This window comes from Nerophis ophidion, linkage group LG24 (assembly GCF_033978795.1).
Source record: "Nerophis ophidion isolate RoL-2023_Sa linkage group LG24, RoL_Noph_v1.0, whole genome shotgun sequence".
NCBI classification, from domain to species: Eukaryota; Metazoa; Chordata; class Actinopteri; order Syngnathiformes; family Syngnathidae; genus Nerophis; species Nerophis ophidion.
The window spans coordinates 24,730,933-24,748,478 of record NC_084634.1 but is presented as its reverse complement, the minus strand read 5'-3'; the positions used below and the strand labels follow the sequence as shown (position 1 = coordinate 24,748,478).

The following is a 17,546-nucleotide window of genomic DNA, read 5'->3' as shown; positions in this document are numbered from 1 at the left end:
TATTTACACTACCGCTTCTGCAAAGGAGCTGACTTGTGTTAGTATCACAACAAAACACTGTTTGCACAGTGTTATGTAACAATGTGAGGTTTTGCCGTTTATGTTGACATGCAGACCACATTCTTTCCGCCTTAATGGAGGTCCACACTCCACTGAGTGACCTTTCAAGTTTCATTTGCATTCAGATAAGACTCTTAGCCCAGTGTCAGGTTGCATTGGCCTCAGTCAGTCAAGTCAAGTCTACACTGTAGCTTGCAGTCAGAGCTCCATAATGGATTTTGAAACAGGTTAGCACTTGCAAACACGTCCTGGTAGTACTTAGTTGCTAATATTTCCGGCTTGAAATATTCATTTAGTACACTGTTTTAATGTTTTTAATTTGTAACATCAGCTACGGTTATGTACATCTTGACCAAATGTCACTGTTTTACTGTATTCTATATTAAGTTTGGACCCCTTGGTAAGTAATTGGATGTGAATTTGCCAGGATACATGAATTCCGTTTTTTCAACGTTTGTTTTATTGTCAGGAATATGACTAATACTCATAATACTCATTAAACTAAGAAAAAGTATTATATAAAATGTTTTAATATTTATAAAATCTGAAAAGTAAAGTTAATACTAATCAAATTTGTTTCTTAATTATATTGGTATTAATATTATCTGCAGTTCAACAGATTGTGAGTGTCTTAATTTATTTAGGATAATGCCTGCGCACCCACCATACATATATTTTTTTATAAAATAAAATTTCCTGGTAAATTATTGAATGTGAATTTACCAGGACACTTTAAATTATTAAAATAAATTCAAGTATACTGTTAGAATACCATACCAGCATACCAGGAGTCTTTAATTCGCTCAAACAAATGTAAATACCTTGTTAAATTGTCATACCAGCATACCAGGAGTCTTTAATTTGTTCAAACAAATGTAATGTAATGGGACAGCGTGTCGCAGTGATAAAGTGGCCGTGCGCAACCCAAGGGTCCCTTGTTAAATCCCCACCTAGTACCAACCTCGTCACGTCCGTTGTGTTCTTAAGCAAGACACTTCACCCTTGCTCCTGATGGGTGCTGGTTAGCACCTAGCATGGCAGCTCCCTCCATCAGTGTGTGAATGGGTAAATGTGGAAGTAGTGTCAAAGCACTTTGAGTACCTTGAAGGTAGAAAAGTGCTATACAAGTACAAGCCATTATCATTATCATTAAATACTCTGGTAAATTAGCATACCAGTACACCAGGAGTCTTTAATTTGTTCAAACAAATATAAATACCCTGGCAAATTAGCATACCAGCGTACTAGGAGTCTTTAATTTGTTCAAATAAATTTATATACCCTGGTAAATTAGCATACCAGCATACTAGGAGTCTTTAATTTGTTCAAATAAATTTAAATACCCTGGTAAATTAACATACCAGCATAACATGAGTCTTTAATTTATTCAAACACATTTAAATACCCTGGTAAATTAGCATACCAGCATACAAGGAGTCTTCTATTTGTTCAAACTCATTTAAATACCCTGGGAAATTACCATACCAATATACCAGGACTCTTTAATTTTTTCATCCATCCATCCATTTTCTACCGCTTGTTCCCTTTTGGGGTCGCGGGGGGCGCTGGCGCCTATCTCAGCTACAATTGGGCGGAAGGCGGGGTACACCCTGGACAAGTCGCCACCTCATCGCAGGGCCAACACAGATAGACAGACAACATTTACACTCACATTCACACACTAGGGCCAATTTAGTGTTGCCAATCAACCTATCCCCAGGTGCATGTCTTTGGAAGTGGGAGGAAGCCGGAGTACCCGGAGGGAACCCACGCATTCACGGGGAGAACATGCAAACTCCACACAGAAAGATCCCGAGCCTGGATTTGAACCCAGGACTACAGGACCTTCGTATTGTGAGGCAGATAAATTTAAATACCCTGGTAAATTAGCATACAACAATACTAAGAGTCTTTAATTTGTTCAAATAAATTTAAATACCCTGGTGAATCATCATAACAGAATACCAGTTTGTTCAAAAAAAGTTGATTTTGGTAATTTACTTTTGGGTAATTTTAGTAAATGATCCTGATAATATTACTCCCAAGAATTTACCAGGATACATAAGACTTTTTTTTTTTTTTTTTTTTTTTTTACAAATTAAAGACTCTTGAGTATTCTTTTATGGGAATTTACCAGGATACTTACGTTTTTTGTTAACAAATCAAAGTATCCTGGTAAATTATCCTGATAAATTTACACCCCAAAAAATTACCAGCATAACAAAATTTAGATTTGAAAAGTATCCTAGTATTCTGGGATAGTAATTTACCAGGATACTCTTGTTTATTAATTACTTTGGTACTTTATAAAGTACTTTGGTAAATTACCATGGCATATTTACACCTAAACATTCATCAGGGTACATTAAATTTTTAAGATAAATGTAAGTATCCTGTTAAATTACTATACCAATATACCAGGAATCTTTAATTTGCTCAAACACATTTAAATACCCTGGTAAATTATCATACCAGCATACCAGTAGTCTTATAATTTGTTCAAATAAATTTAAAAACCCTGGTAAATTAGCATACCAGGAGTCTTTAATTTGTTAAAATAAATTTAAATACCCTGGTAAATTAGCATTCCAAAATATCAGTTTGATAAAAAATATATATTTTGGTCAAATACTATACCTGATAATTTTACACCCAATAATTTACCAGGATACCTAAGACATTTTTATTAACAATTTATATACTCTTGTATATTCTTGTATGGGAATTTACCAGGATACTTACTATTTTTTTAAACAAATTTGTCCTGATAAATTTACACAAAAAAATATACCAGCATAACTAAATTCCGATTTGAAAAATGTAGTAGTATTTTGGGATGGTAATTTACTCGGATACTCCCCCCCAAAAAAGTACTTGGGTAAATTACCATGTTATATTTACACCTCCAAATTATATGAACATTAAAGACTCCTGATATGGTAGTTCACCAGGATACTTACCTATTTTTGTTTCACAAATTAAAGTATCCTGGTATATTATCTTGATAAATTTACACCCATACATTTACCAGGATACTTTGGCGTTTTTGAACAAATTAAAGTATTACCAGGGTACTTTTATTTGTTAAAAAAATAGTATCATGATGAATTACCTTGGCAAATTTACACCCGTAATTTACTAGGATACTTAAAAAAGATGTAATTGTTAAAAAAAAAAAAAACATTCTGTAAAATTGTCCACAATATGACTAATAATCTGTCCATCTAAAAGATACTACTCAATGAATACAAATCCTCTAACATTTTTGATTTTTTTATCCAACTTGACCATAGTTTTTATACAATTTACAACATTTCAGTGGACAAAAAAAAATTCAAGCAAGTGTTGACTTGCTGTATTTGTGTGTTGCAGTCTACTCATCCCGGGTTGTTAAAGGTCACGGGTCTCCAGGAAGGTGTCTACACTTTCCAGATGACTGTTACTGACACATCGGGCCAAAAGAGCTCAGACAACGTGTCCGTCACCGTGTTGGCACCCAAGCACCAAGCAGAAGGTGATGATGTCACCAAAACAACACAACCAAGGTTCCATGAAGGTGTCTTTGTCGTGATGCTCTTTTTTTATATGTGGACAGTTTGTACGGGACGCTGCTCCAACTACCAGTTCAAATGTGACGACGGCTGCTGCATCGACATCACCTTCGCTTGTGACGGGAAGCAACATTGTCCCGATCGCTCCGATGAAGATTTCTGTCCAAACTGTAAGAAAACCAACATTTTCCATACATGCGACATTTACCAAGTGGATCTTCTTTAGTCGACACCAGCAGGAAGTCGGTGACCCACACCGAAGGTCTGCCCGTATCCCAGCTTGCAGCCACGCGCACTGAGGACAGCTTTATGGTCCAGACTGGACCCAGCAAGACTACGGAGAACAACAGACCTTCTCAGGAGAGGAACAAAGTCACACCGCAACCCCGTCAACAACCGGAGACAGCCAGTCAAGGTACTTGCCGTCTAAATGTTAATGAACAAATTTCGTTCGGATGGGGGTGATGTCGGTCTGGACCCCAGGATGCAGAGACAGCAGGCGAAGTGCAGCTAAAAAAAGGATGTATTAACCAAAACGAGGAAGTGCACATAAAGACAAAAGTAGTGACGAAAAGGAGGAAATGGAACAGAAATAAAAGCAATGTATAAAAAAACACCAGAAACTAATAAAGTATTTTCTGGACTATAAGGCGCAACTAATGCGCCTAATGTAAGGAATAAGTTTGGTTGAGCTCACCCACCTGGAAGCTACAAACCCCGTTTCCATATGAGTTGGGAAATTGCGTTAGATGTAAATATAAATGGAATACAATGATTTGCAAATCCTTTTCAACCCATATTCAGTTGAATGTGCTACAAAGACAACATATTTGATGTTCAAACTGATAAACATTTTTTTTTTGCAAATAATCATTAACTTTAGAATTTGATGCCAGCAACACATGACAAAGAAGTTGGGAAAGGTGGCAATAAATACTGATAAAGTTGAGAAATGCTCATCAAACACTTATTTGGAACATCCCGCAGGTGTGAAGGCTAATTGGGAACAGGTAGGTGCCATGATTGGGTATAAAAACAGCTTCCCAAAAAATGCTCAGTCTTTCACAAGAAAGGATGGGGCGAGGTACACCCTTTTGTCCACAACTGTGTGAGCTAATAGTCAAACAGTTTAAGAACAACGTTTCTCAAAGTGCAATTGCAAGAAATTTAGGGATTTCAACATCTACGGTCCATAATTTCATCAAAAGGTTCAGAGAATCTAGAGAAATCACTCCACGTAAGCGGCATTGCCGGAAACCAACATTAAATGACCGTGACCTTCGATCCCTCAGACGGCACTGTATCAAAAACCGACATCAATCTCTAAAGGATATTACTACATGGGCTCAGGAACACTTCAGAAAACCACTGTCACTAAATGAAGCTAAAGGTCTACTATGCAAAGCGAAAGCCATTTATCAACAACATCCAGAAACGCCGCCGGCTTCTTTGGGCTCAAGATTATCTAAGGTGGACTGATGCAAAGTGAAAAAGTTTTCTGTGGTCTGAAGAGTCCACATTTCCAATTTTTGGGGGAAATATATTCGACATCATGTCATCCGGACCAAAGGGAAAGCGAACCATCCAGACTGTTATCAACCCAAAGTTCTAAAGCCAGCATCTGTGATGGTAAGGGGGTGCATTAGTGCCCAAAGCACGGGTAACTTACACATCTGTGAAGGCACCATTAATGCTGAAAGGTACATACAGGTTTTGGAACAACATATGCTGCCATTTAAGCGCCGTCTTTTTCATGGACGCCCCTGCTTATTTCAGCAAGACAATGCCAAGCCACATTCAGCACGTGTTACAACAGCGTGGCTTCGTAAAAAGAGTGCGGGTACTTTCCTGGCCCGCTTGCAGTCCAGACCTGTATCCCATCGAAAATTAGTGGCGCATTATGAAGCATAAAATACGACAGCGGAGACTTCGGACTGTTGAACAACTGAAGCCCTACATAAAACAAGAATGGGAAATAATTCCACATTCAAAGCTTCAACAATTCGTTTCCTCAGTTCCCAAACGTTTATTAAGTGTTGTTAAAAGAAAAAGTGATGTAACACAGTGGTGAACATGCCCTTTCCCAACTACTTTTGCACGTGTTGCAGCCATGAAATTCTAAGTTAATTATTATTTGCAAAAAAAATAAATAAAGTTTATGAGTTTGAACATCTAATATCTTGTCTTTGTAGTGCATTCAATTGAATATCGGTTGAAAAGGTTTTGCAAATCATTATATTTACATCTAACACAATTTCCCAACTCATATGGAAACGGGGTTTGTATTTTATTTGGTACATGGTGTAATGATAAGTGTGACCAGGAGATGGCAGTCAAACAAGACATAAGTGTAGCCTGCAGTGTAATGGGTCTCAAGTAAACAACACCAACATTTTAAATCATCCATTAAAACCACAGAACAGTACACACGGTGCTCAAGAATCCATCAAAATGTTTTAGTACGACAGTGGTAAGCTATGAAGCCGCACCGCTTGAATAATTGTCAGCGCAATAAACATACGAGTATTATTATGGTGTGTGTATAAGGTAAGACATAATATCTGGCGTTTTTTTTTGCAATATTATGGAAAAGCAACTTTTCTTACCTTCTAGTTCCTGCTGATCTGTATTTGGAATCTGCTTGAATCTTGAAAAATTGTGCGCGTCCGCCTTTGTAATCGGTGACAACAACGTAGTCGATAAGCTTCCTCTTTTTCTCTGTCTTCTTGTTATGTGACATTCATCCTCCGCTGTTGCCATTTCTAATATAAAGTAGTGTAAAGTTTTTACATATATCTGTCAGTAAACTCGCCATGAAAGCGCTAAAACATGCCAGTGTAGTGAGTTTACATTTTTCACCCAAGGAACTTTAGTTATTAGAGAGTTCTGGTCGGACGGTTTTTCATGGGACACGTTTCCAATGTGGTTGTTTCTGGATGAAGAGATGCTGCTAGGTTATTGATTTAAGTAAAGTTTGAATGTCATTAAAACAGTTAGCTCCATCTTTTGACACTTCTCCACTCTCGTCCTTGCACGCTACACCGCTACAACAAAGATGACGGGTAAAGATGCTGCCGAAGGTGAGCCACGTAAATAAGACCGCCCACAAAACCGCACATCCTGAAGCGACTGTCAGAAAGCGGCTTGAAGGTGATCTGTAAAACATTATCAACATTTTGACCAAAGAACAACCATTACATTTTATGTAGACCACAAAAAGTGTTTTACATTTAGGGGGAAAAAAAAAGAGTACTTTAATGCGCCCTATATAAGGTGCGCCTTATATATGAAAACATTTTTTAAACAAATAGACCATTCATTGGCAGTGCGCCTTATAATCCGGTGCTCCCTCGGGTCCAGAAAATACGGTCATTATCATGAGAGATCATGACATATGCAATACTACCCACTTTATTGGGTTCACAAAAAAAAAGCCTTGAGAAAGACAATAAAAACTTAGTTTAAAGGTATTAGTATAGCAGTAATGTTATTATTGTGAGTGTAGTTTGAACTGCACATATATTTACATACACACATTTTGAATATTTATAATGTCACTGTTTATGTTTTTAAATATGTATCAAAAATGTATTATAATCTACAAAATGTATTTCTATTTGTACTATTGTAACATTGCAAAACCCATCCATCCATCCATTTTCTATCGCCTGTCCTCTTCGAGGTCACTGGGGGCGCTGGAGCAAAACATTTTTTTTAAAGTACCACTAGTATAGTTGTTGGCTGCCATGAATAATTGTAATAGATTGAATTTAGATATCAAGATGATATTATGCTACACAGCATTTGTATACCACTGCAAGCTACATGCGCAGTAAGAAAGCGCCTCTTAGACGGGGCTAATGAAACTCAGCATTCTTATCATTTCAGTACGTGATCACCAGGATGTCACAGAGAGAGAGAGAGAGAGTGCATGTGGATGTAGAAACAGATGGAGCCACTGCAGGCGGCCACATTGAGTCATGGCGCTGCGCTCTAAAATGTTGGCACTGCCACACAAGCACTTCTTCACTGGCCATGGGAAAGCAGCTCTGTGCTGAGCCTCGGAAACAAAGCGCCTGTGTCCTCGCTGCCATCCGATCCCTGCGGTAGAATCAGAGATGGGCCCAAAAAAATTACCACTTTGCTGTGTTGTTTTTTTTCTGATAAAATGCCTTCTCTGCACTGCAATGCTAGACACTTTATTAGGTACATGCATGTCCACACTAGGAATCAAGTCATATGTAAAAGTCTGTTTTTAGATCCACTGCATCATGCTGAGACGTGTTTATAAAATGTTGTTTTTTCTATTCACCAAGACAAGCATTTTTCACAGTTATATAAGTGAAATAAGAATATAACCACCATAAAATGTGAAACATGCAACACTTTACAAGCTAGTGACTACACCAGGCTTATACAAAGCTTTTAATTTGGCCTGCCCAAATAGGCTTGATGAAACCATTCAGAATAGGGTTGCTCATGTATGCAGTACTCCCGCCACCCTGCAGGGCGGAACAGAGAAGCATATGTGTCAGATGATGAGTAGAAGAAGATGGCACTAAAAAAATAAATAAATCGCAAAAATCTGACTTTTAACGACAACTGGAAAACAGTGTGAATGTATTGAAATTGCTGTCTTTGTGATGTCTTTGTGTCTGTATTATTTTTGGCTTTTTAACTCTGACGATCAAATGATACGCTAGATTTGACCAGCAGAGGGCGATAAAGCCACACCTTAGGTTTAATTGCGTTAAACCACATGTTTGCAATGTTTGCTGTATGTATTAACACTAAACATTCTATTTTATTAATGTGACATACACAGTGGACATACTTTTTAAATGTTAATATTTTCAGTCTTACAAACCTAAATAAAGGAAAATTGAGGAAAGAATATAATTCAAAATAAGGAACATCAATCTTAGCTTCTTCTTAGCCTTCATGCTGTTAACTATCAGTATATCGGCACATGCTGAAAACGAGTAGCTAGGGCAGAATAATGAATTTATTGACAGTGCAGTGTGAAAGCTGATGTGTTTACTTTTTAAATAATTAAACACAGTCTCAAAGGAATATAACCTGCTTAGGCACTTTCTAAAGACAATAAAGTGTTTAGTTATTAAATATAATGATACATATGTAATATAACAATAGTATAATAATTAAAGATGCATCAATAATAGATTTATAAGCGAATCATAGTCCCTGAATCGTAAGGTGCCCCTTGTGTGTGATACGTAAATAATCACTTCCTGTTTCATCTTCTCTTGTTTTTTTCTCGATATAAGTGCTGGAAAAAAAGCCAAAGGAAAAAGCTGAATGAATCCATTGATGCTTGTTGTCGTGTTCTGTTCTGCCACTGTAGACCCGTGTGCCTCTGCTCCAGTAGTAGGACCGTGCAAGGGTACTTTTGCACGCTGGTACTATGATCAGGACGCAGGAGAATGCAAACACTTCCTGTACGGCGGTTGCCAGGGCAACCATAACAACTTCCTCCAGGAGTCGGACTGCGTCAGTGAATGTATACAGAAAAGTGAGACGATGATCTTGATCTATTTTTGCGACCCTTTGCATTGTTGATAACCACTGTGTACTAAATAGTACTAATAGTACTATCTACTTTGGGCAGGACCTGATGCTCGTTGACAAAATTGATAAGTGATTTTAGGCGCCAGTCTCCAAATGTGTCCAATAGGAGCAGAAATGGTAGCTAGATTTGTCGTTTAAAAAAATAAATAAATAAATAAAAATCAGAATATATGTTAAGTTGGCAACACTGATCCCTCCTGCTACATCTTCTTATTCTTTGGCAGTGCAGGTGCGTATGATGTGTTAAGAAGCAGAGTTACAACGCCACCTACTGTACAGACTTTGAACGACAATATGTACACTATATCATGTGTTTATGAGTAAGAGCGAACCCTGGAATGAGATTATTTAACACAGGTGGACTACAATATTAAAAAAAAAATAAATGGCCATAAAACTGCAATAACAGTTTCCTTGTGCAATTTAATGTAATTGTGCATTTGGTTTTAGTAAAATATTACCTAAAATATACAAGGAAATAAAAGACACAACTCATAAAGATTCATGCACCCGAAGTTAACAATAACAACTCTACAATATTAAGTAGTAAATAATATTTATCGACTATCACCACTACGTTCAATCAATCAATCAATCAATCAAAGATTATTTATATAGCCCTAAATCCCAAGTGTCTCAAAGGGTTGCACAAGCCACAACGACATCCTCTGCTCAGGTACCACATCCGGGCAAGAAAAAACTCAACCCAATGGGATACAATGAGAAACCTTGGAGGGGACCGCAGATGTGGGGACCCCACTCCCCGGCAGCCAGTGCAGTGTGAAAGCTGATGTGTTTACTTTGTAAATAAGTAAACACAGTCTCAAAGGAATATAACCTGCGGAGGTTAATATTAATATTATATACATAAGGATATCACTTTATGTATAGCCAGGGTTCAGTTAAGTCATCATTTTCAGATCAGTATGTATATTTAGACTAAATGTATTTTTATAATTCCTTTCTTTCACACAGTAAGTGAACTTAACCTAAAATGTAAGTTATAGTGTGAATGAATTATCAGTAAAGGACACCAAAAAGAGGTAGGATTGATTGATTGATTGATTGAAAATTTTATTAGTAGATTGCACAGTTCAGTACATATTCCATACAATTGACTACTAAATGGTAACACCCAAATACGTTTTTCAACTTGTTTAACTCGGAGTCCACGTAAATCAATTCATGGTAAAAAATAAATATAAACTCTGCTTCTTCCTGCTACTTTTCAAATATGCTGAACTGTGCAAAATGTATCCGCTCGATGTTGCTTAATGTAACTTGTTAAACATTCAAGATTCAAGATTGTTTACTGTCATATACACAGTTAAACAGACAGTTTGCCGTACAAATGAAAATCTTACTTTGCTGGTCCACCCTTATTCAAGTCACACGGTACTTAGCTAAAAATAAAAAATGAAAATGTATATACACGGCACAGTAAGTAACATATCATTATTGCACATTCTGATTGCCAGTCAACAGTATAAATATGGAGGTGACCTTGGGTCACAGCAGCAGTTAAAGTGTCTTTAGTGATCAAAAGTGAAAAGTGTTTACAGTTCGGGGGTGTTCAAGGTACCCGCTTGTTCAAAAAGACAAAGTAAAAATGGGGTTGGGGGGACGTGCAAAAACTTTGCATTTAGGATGCAAATTAGTACTAAAATAATCAAAAAACGTAAATGTTGTCGGGAGGACGACGCAAAGACGTCAGCCACGGGGGGCGCCATCTTATAGACATGTCTGAAACTAATAAATCATAACCATTTTAGACCTCCTATTTGGTATATAATCAATAACATTTGAATTGTGTACTGTAGAGATATTTTAACTGAATTGTTTGGGGCCAGAAAGCAAAGGACTTTTAGTCTTTTTGTGTATATTCTAGAGAATCATCGTACTCTACAGTGGACATTTGATTTTGATATTTTTATTTTGTCAGATTTACAGGGGTGTCCTGTTGTTTTTAAGGACTAGTCAAAGATCATCTCTATGACATAACTCTGATGTTTTGAAGAATCTGCTGTAAAATGTCAGTCTCTCGCAAGTTTTTTTTTTTTTAACTCAACCAAATAGCTCAAATGATGAAAAAAAGAAGACAAAATGGAACCCTGTGAAACACCTTCAGTACAAGTAAAAGGTTGAACAAAGTTCAACTTTTTAGTTGTACTTTGTTTAGATGCAGTCAGTTGTACTGACTACATCTGAAGTAAACAAGCTACATCTTAGTTGCATAAATCAAATAAATTAAAATCAATTGTAACTGCCAAGAAGTAGAGGATTTAAAAGGGTGCCTTGGGGAACGCCTTAGTTATATTATATAAATTGCATGTTTGGACCCAAGTGTTCCGTTTGCTAGCAAGCTTAAAATGTTAATGCAAGAATCTGCCATCAAAGTTCCTCTATACCAGGCGTGTCAAACTCATTTTCATTGAGGGCCACATCGCAGTAAAAATTAATTTACATTATGCACGCAGGTAATTTAACCTGTGATTAATCATGATTAATCGAAATGCATACAAAACAAACTGCAGGGGTCTCTTAGTATGTCCAAAAAAATAATACTGTGCTTATAAATAGAACAACAATAGTATTATATTTACAGTACAGGCCAAAAGTTTGGACACACCTTCTCCTTCAATGGGTTTTCTTTATTTTCATGACTATTTACATTGTAGATTGTCACTGAAAGCATCAAAACTATGAATGAACACATGTTGAGTTATGTACTTAACAAAAAAAGGTGAAATAACTGGAAACATGTTTTATATTCTAGTTCCTTCAAAATAGCCAACCTTTCCTCTAATTACTTTTTCGCGCACTCTTGGCATTCTCTCGATGGGCTTTTAGAAGTAGTCAGCTGAATTGGTTTTCACTTCACAGGCTTGCTTGAAGCTCATCAAGAGAATGCCAAGAGTGTGCAAAGCAGTAATCAAAGAATAGCGTGGCTATTTTGAAGAATCTAGAATATTAAACATGTTTTCAGTTATTTCACCTTGTGTTCATGTGTTCATTCATCGTTTTGATGCCTTCAGTGACAAACTACAATGTAAATAGTCATGAACATCAAGAAAACACATTGAATAAGATGTGTCCAAACTTTTGGCCTGTACTGTATGCATTTGATTCTTAGATTTGTTTATGTATAACATGCTTTAAAATCACAAATAAATGTGACAAGCAGAGATTTAACTATTTCTTTTTATCAGACAAAAATATTTTTTCAATACAATATATAATAATATAAGTATTTTTTTCTGTCCAATTTGAAAGAATTTAGCAAAAAAAGAAAAAAAAAGTATTATTGAAACTTATTTTTCCAGGCGTTGGTGGGCCATATAAAATGATACGGCGGGCCAGACTTGGCCCCCGGGCCTTGAGTTTGACACATGTGCTCTATGCAATAAGAGCGCTCTTGTGTTTTTTAGAATTATGCAAAATATGAGAAATGTAAATACTTATCGCAGTAAAGAAGTAGTTGATTGCTGATACGTATGGCAATTGTTGTTATTGTTGTGCAGGTCCAGCCTTCAAACCAGCAAGTGTGTCTCCTCCTGTCACCAAACAGACTGACATAAGTACAAATTTAACTCATTTTTCAACTTTATTGACACTTTTTTGTATAGTAATGTTTAATCAAAGCTGTTCCCAAAGCTTCACAGAGCCAAGATAGCGACAACCCGCTGTCCAAACCTGTCAAGGGAGGACATCCGGGCCCAGAGTCAGGTGAGAACCGCTAACCGGGCCCTACCATCCTGTGCGCTAATAAAACCTCCTCCGTTGGCATCAAGGCGCCATCCTCCCACTGGCACTGGGCCTGATCATCACCGCACTGCTGCTGCTCATGATCGGCTGCCGGCTGCGGCTGGTTCGCCACAGGCTCAAGAAAACGCGACCCCTCACCACGGAGGAGTCCGATTACCTCATCAATGGTATGTACCTGTAGCCGCAGCAGACCTGGCATGTAGGTTGGGGAAAGGACGCTGCCGCTATGGAGCCTGAGTCTGGACTTTTTTCAGTTTGCAGTTTTTTCCCCCTCTGTAGCCTGATGTCTGTAATTATCTCATCTGATGCTTGGACTGTTCACTGGAGCCCCGTTTTTCCCTGTTTACGCTGCTCACTGATTTTTTTTTTCTTTCTCAAGTGGCACACATTGATCATATTTTGCCAGTCCAAACGCTCCAAAGTGCTTCAAATCTAACATTTTCGCATCAGGAAGTAGTCCGAATCATCTTGCAGAGTGGACTTCTTTGGACTTCTCAGTCAAACACATCATCAGCAGCTTTTCCATATATTTATGTGTAAATGTTCGCTGTTTAGATATTATTTTGATATGAATATCATTCACTTTTTAATTTCACCACTGTCCTTCCCACTCATGTCTTGGAAAACCAAGTTATGTCCATGTCTAGCTGTAAGCGAGTAAGACCAGATGTTTTAGGCAGATCTTCCGAGCTTCGCTGTGGCATTTGCTATACCAACTAATGGCGGGGATGCTTGTGACTCAGAATTTTGCTTTAACCTTAAAAGCGTAACATTTAGCCAAAAGACGGCTCTTACCTCAAAACACTCGTAAGTTGAAGTAACACTGTATATTTAGAACTGATATTTTCTTATGTCACAAACAAAACGAGCTCTTCTTATGCTCTGGCGGACCAGGCGCCTTGTACTGTAATGTGTGTATGTGCCACGGTGAATAGGTAGCACCAGGTCTACCTGTAGCGGTCCGAACGTATTCCTGGCAGGCAACCACAAATAAACGAATTCACGGGAAAAACTGAATAAATGAGGCATGCAAATCTTACAACAACTCACGCTTCAATCCCGGTTTTTGGGGTGACTCAATTTAGGACCAATTCTCGATTCAACACGATTTTCGCAACAAGATAATATTTCAAATATTATTTGGTATGGAAACGATAATAAAACCTTTTCAAAACAGGTTGCTGATGCATACGCGCAGTTAGTAATTGCCTAAAAAGTCTATTTTTAAAAATGAGTCCTTACAAAAAAATGTTTTAATTTTTTAATGCTTTTTTTTTTTTTATTCGGATTTGATTTATAATCTGATTAATAAGAATCGCAATTTGGATATGAATCAATTTTTTGAACACCCCTATTATATATTAAATTCAATGTTCATTCATTCAATGTTTACTTACAGCATATAGCCCTAAATCACAAGTGTCTCAAAGGGCTGCACAAGCCACAACGACATCCTCGGTTCAGATCCCAACTCAGGGCAAGGAAAAACTCCACCCAATGGGACAATGAGAAACCTTGGAGGGGACCGCAGATGTGGGGACCCCCACCCCTGGGTGACCGGTGCAATTGACGTTGAATGGATCTAACATAATATTGTGAGAGTCCAGTCCATAGTGGATCTAACATAATATTGTGAAAGTCCAGTCCATAGTGGATCTAACATAATAGTGAGAGTCCAGTCCATAGTGGGTCCAGCAGGGACAATCCTGAGCGGAGACAGGTCAGCATTGCAGAAATGTACCCAACCGATACACAGGCGAGCGGTCCACCCCGAGTCCCGACTGGACAGCAAGTGCATTAAAAAACTAATAGAAGTTTTTACAATTTTTTTTTTGTAAAATACCTAATTTTTAAAAACAGGTACTATTTACATAACAGAATAGACTTTTTTTTTTTTTTTTTAAATTTGAAGTAAAAACTTGTTCTAATAAACTGATAAAATCCTGGATTAATTGACCCAAGTGACCTAGACATGTTGTCCATGTAGTGTCGAAGTTATATCGGGAAATAAATCTTGATACATTTGCACCCAGAATGAATCAACTCCATCATAAATTTCTTTCAGCAGCTGGAAAATTTTCACAACATTAGTTTTGTTGTTAATTTTTTGTTGTTTTGTGGCAAACGACTGCAAGTTGTATGTATAAGGATCACTGAAAATGTGCATTTACTGACTAGTACAGGGGTCGGCAACCTTGTATACTCTAGCCTTTAAATAGACTCCCTTTTTAGACCAGTTGATCTGCCGTTTCTTTTCTTTTTCTTCTATGTCCCACTCTCCCTTGTGGAGGGGGTCCGGTCCGATCCGGTGGCCATGTACTGCTTGCCTGTGTATCGGCTGGGGACATCTCTGCCCTGCTGATCCGCCTCCGCTTGGGATGGTTTCCTGCTGGCTCCGCTATGAACAGGACTCTCGCTGCTGTGTTGGATCCGCTTTGGACTGGACTCTCGCGACTGTGTTGGATCCATTATGGATTGAACTTTCACAGTATCATGTTAGACCCGCTCGACATCCATTGCTTTCCTCCTCTCCAAGGTTCTCATAGTCATCATTGTCACCGACGTCCCACTGGGTCATTATTGTCACCGATGTCCCACTGGGTGTGAGTTTTCCTTGCACTTATGTGGGCCTACCGAGGATGTCGTAGTGGTTTGTGCAGCCCTTTGAGACACTAGTGATTTAGGGCTATATAAGTAAACATTGATTGATTGATAATGTTGAAAGAGCCATATTGGACCAAAAATACAAAAAAAAAAAATTAGTCTGGAGCCCCAAACAATGTAAAGCCTTATATAAGTGTTAAAATGAAGGCAACACATGATGTAAGGGTCTATATTAGCTATATTAAACTACTATCAAAATGACTGTGTCGCAGGCTGCTGCAAATCTTCGTTGACAGAAATGTTGAAATGTAATCTTTATTCTACACATTTTTACAACATACTAAAACGGAGGCTTTTCAGAGGGTGTGATAACTCATGGAAATTACTGGCTCAGAATGGTCACAAGTAAAAATGTGTGTGTTCAAGTTGAAGGAAACGGAAATTACAAATAAAATGACCTCAAATATACCTAAAATACGAGGCATAATGATGCATTGTGTACATAAAGCTAGCAAAAATAGCCTGTTAGCATTGATTAGCTTGCAGTCATGCAGTGACCAAATATGCTTGATTAGCACTCCACACAAGTGAATAATGTCAACAAAGCTCATCTTTGTGGATTCACGCACAGCATAAAATGTTTGGTGGACAAAATGAGGCAAAAAAGGGGTGGCATAAAACATGTCTTTCTATGGCAACATCAAGGAATCAAACTACGGCGCGTTCAAGGACTTCCGAAATTAGGACAAAATGTCACGTGCCAAATCCTCTCATCAGTGAAGCATGTTTAATGTAAACAGTGGGATTTCTAACAATTAGGAAAGTTTGTGTCATGTTTGTCCTCCTACAGAAACCATGTTTTTAACCTCTTAAGGCCCAAGCTGTTTGTTTGTATGCTTTTTTATATTTCTCTTTGCTATTTGGGCTTATTGGACCCAAATTATGATTCTTACTTTTTATTCTAATTAGAATAGAGTTTTATGACAATACAACTCTATTCTAATTAGAATAAAAATTAACAATCATCTTTTGATATGATATACTTAGTCCATAAGTACACAAACATGTACTTCATGTGTAGTGACATGCTAATATTTTTACACTTTTTTTTTCCAAATTCCATTGTATGTTATACTCTTCTGACACCACCAGATGGCAGTATAAGTGTCCACATAAGCAGCCATAAGACCCCAATTCAGTAGTGTACACAAGTTTGTAAATAAGAGCTAAAAGATGCTGTCCTTGCATGTGGCCACTAAGCCTTTAGAGGTTTTAAAACAAAATATATATATTTTTTTCCATTTTCTCACATTTTTGAAAAGGCTCCAGGGAGCCACTAGGGCGGCGCTAAAGAACCGTGCGTTGCCCACCCCCGGACTAGAGATATATAGAGAGTACTGTAGAAATGAAAGGCTATTTTATTGTCATGTATTTTTGTTATAGTCTTCAAACATTGCTCCGTCTGAGCACACGTTTCCGCAAACGCTCCGTGCCATAATTGTGCTCTCCACCAAAAAACACATGAATGACCTGTGGATAGAAATGTAAATACCATTCACTTCCATACTGTATACAGGCAATATTTTTTTCCTGCTGAAACATAAGCCATATAGCAAATGGTCATGTAGTACTCCTGGCCTGTTCTCATATTGCAAAGCATCATGGGTATGTGCTATCAATGAAGTCATGTATCCCTTCATCTGAGAATAAAGATGTTTATATAAAAGGATCAATGGGAAGTTGACCGGTGGAATCATTTTGTTGTTTTTCTTAAGCGCCACCTTTGATTAATGGGAACTGAAAACGTTAAAAAAAAAAAAAAAATACATCTTTAGGAAAATCGTGGTTATTTTAACGACACACACATGCTGGTTAAACGTCTATGGTAGGAGTTTCATTTTCGTTTAATTAAATCTTCTTGAGGGACAATACTCGGATATATTTTAGAGCAGGGGTCATCAACGTGGTGCCCGCGGG

The 17,546-nt window shown here is 37.6% G+C and overlaps 1 protein-coding gene across 1 annotated transcript in view; it reads left to right on the top strand.

Moving 5' to 3' along the window:
- The window catches only part of lrp11 (low density lipoprotein receptor-related protein 11), a 28,070-nt gene extending 10,748 nt beyond the window's left edge, over nucleotides 1-17,322 (top strand). Inside the window, exons 3-9 of the mRNA XM_061886257.1 lie at nucleotides 3,433-3,574; nucleotides 3,656-3,781; nucleotides 3,838-4,026; nucleotides 8,977-9,144; nucleotides 12,722-12,778; nucleotides 12,855-12,926; nucleotides 12,992-17,322. Coding sequence (XP_061742241.1) covers nucleotides 3,433-3,574; nucleotides 3,656-3,781; nucleotides 3,838-4,026; nucleotides 8,977-9,144; nucleotides 12,722-12,778; nucleotides 12,855-12,926; nucleotides 12,992-13,146 — 909 coding nt within the window. The 3' untranslated portion in view covers nucleotides 13,147-17,322. The remainder of the gene's footprint in view (nucleotides 1-3,432; nucleotides 3,575-3,655; nucleotides 3,782-3,837; nucleotides 4,027-8,976; nucleotides 9,145-12,721; nucleotides 12,779-12,854; nucleotides 12,927-12,991) is intronic.
- The last annotated feature ends 224 nt before the right edge of the window (nucleotides 17,323-17,546 follow it).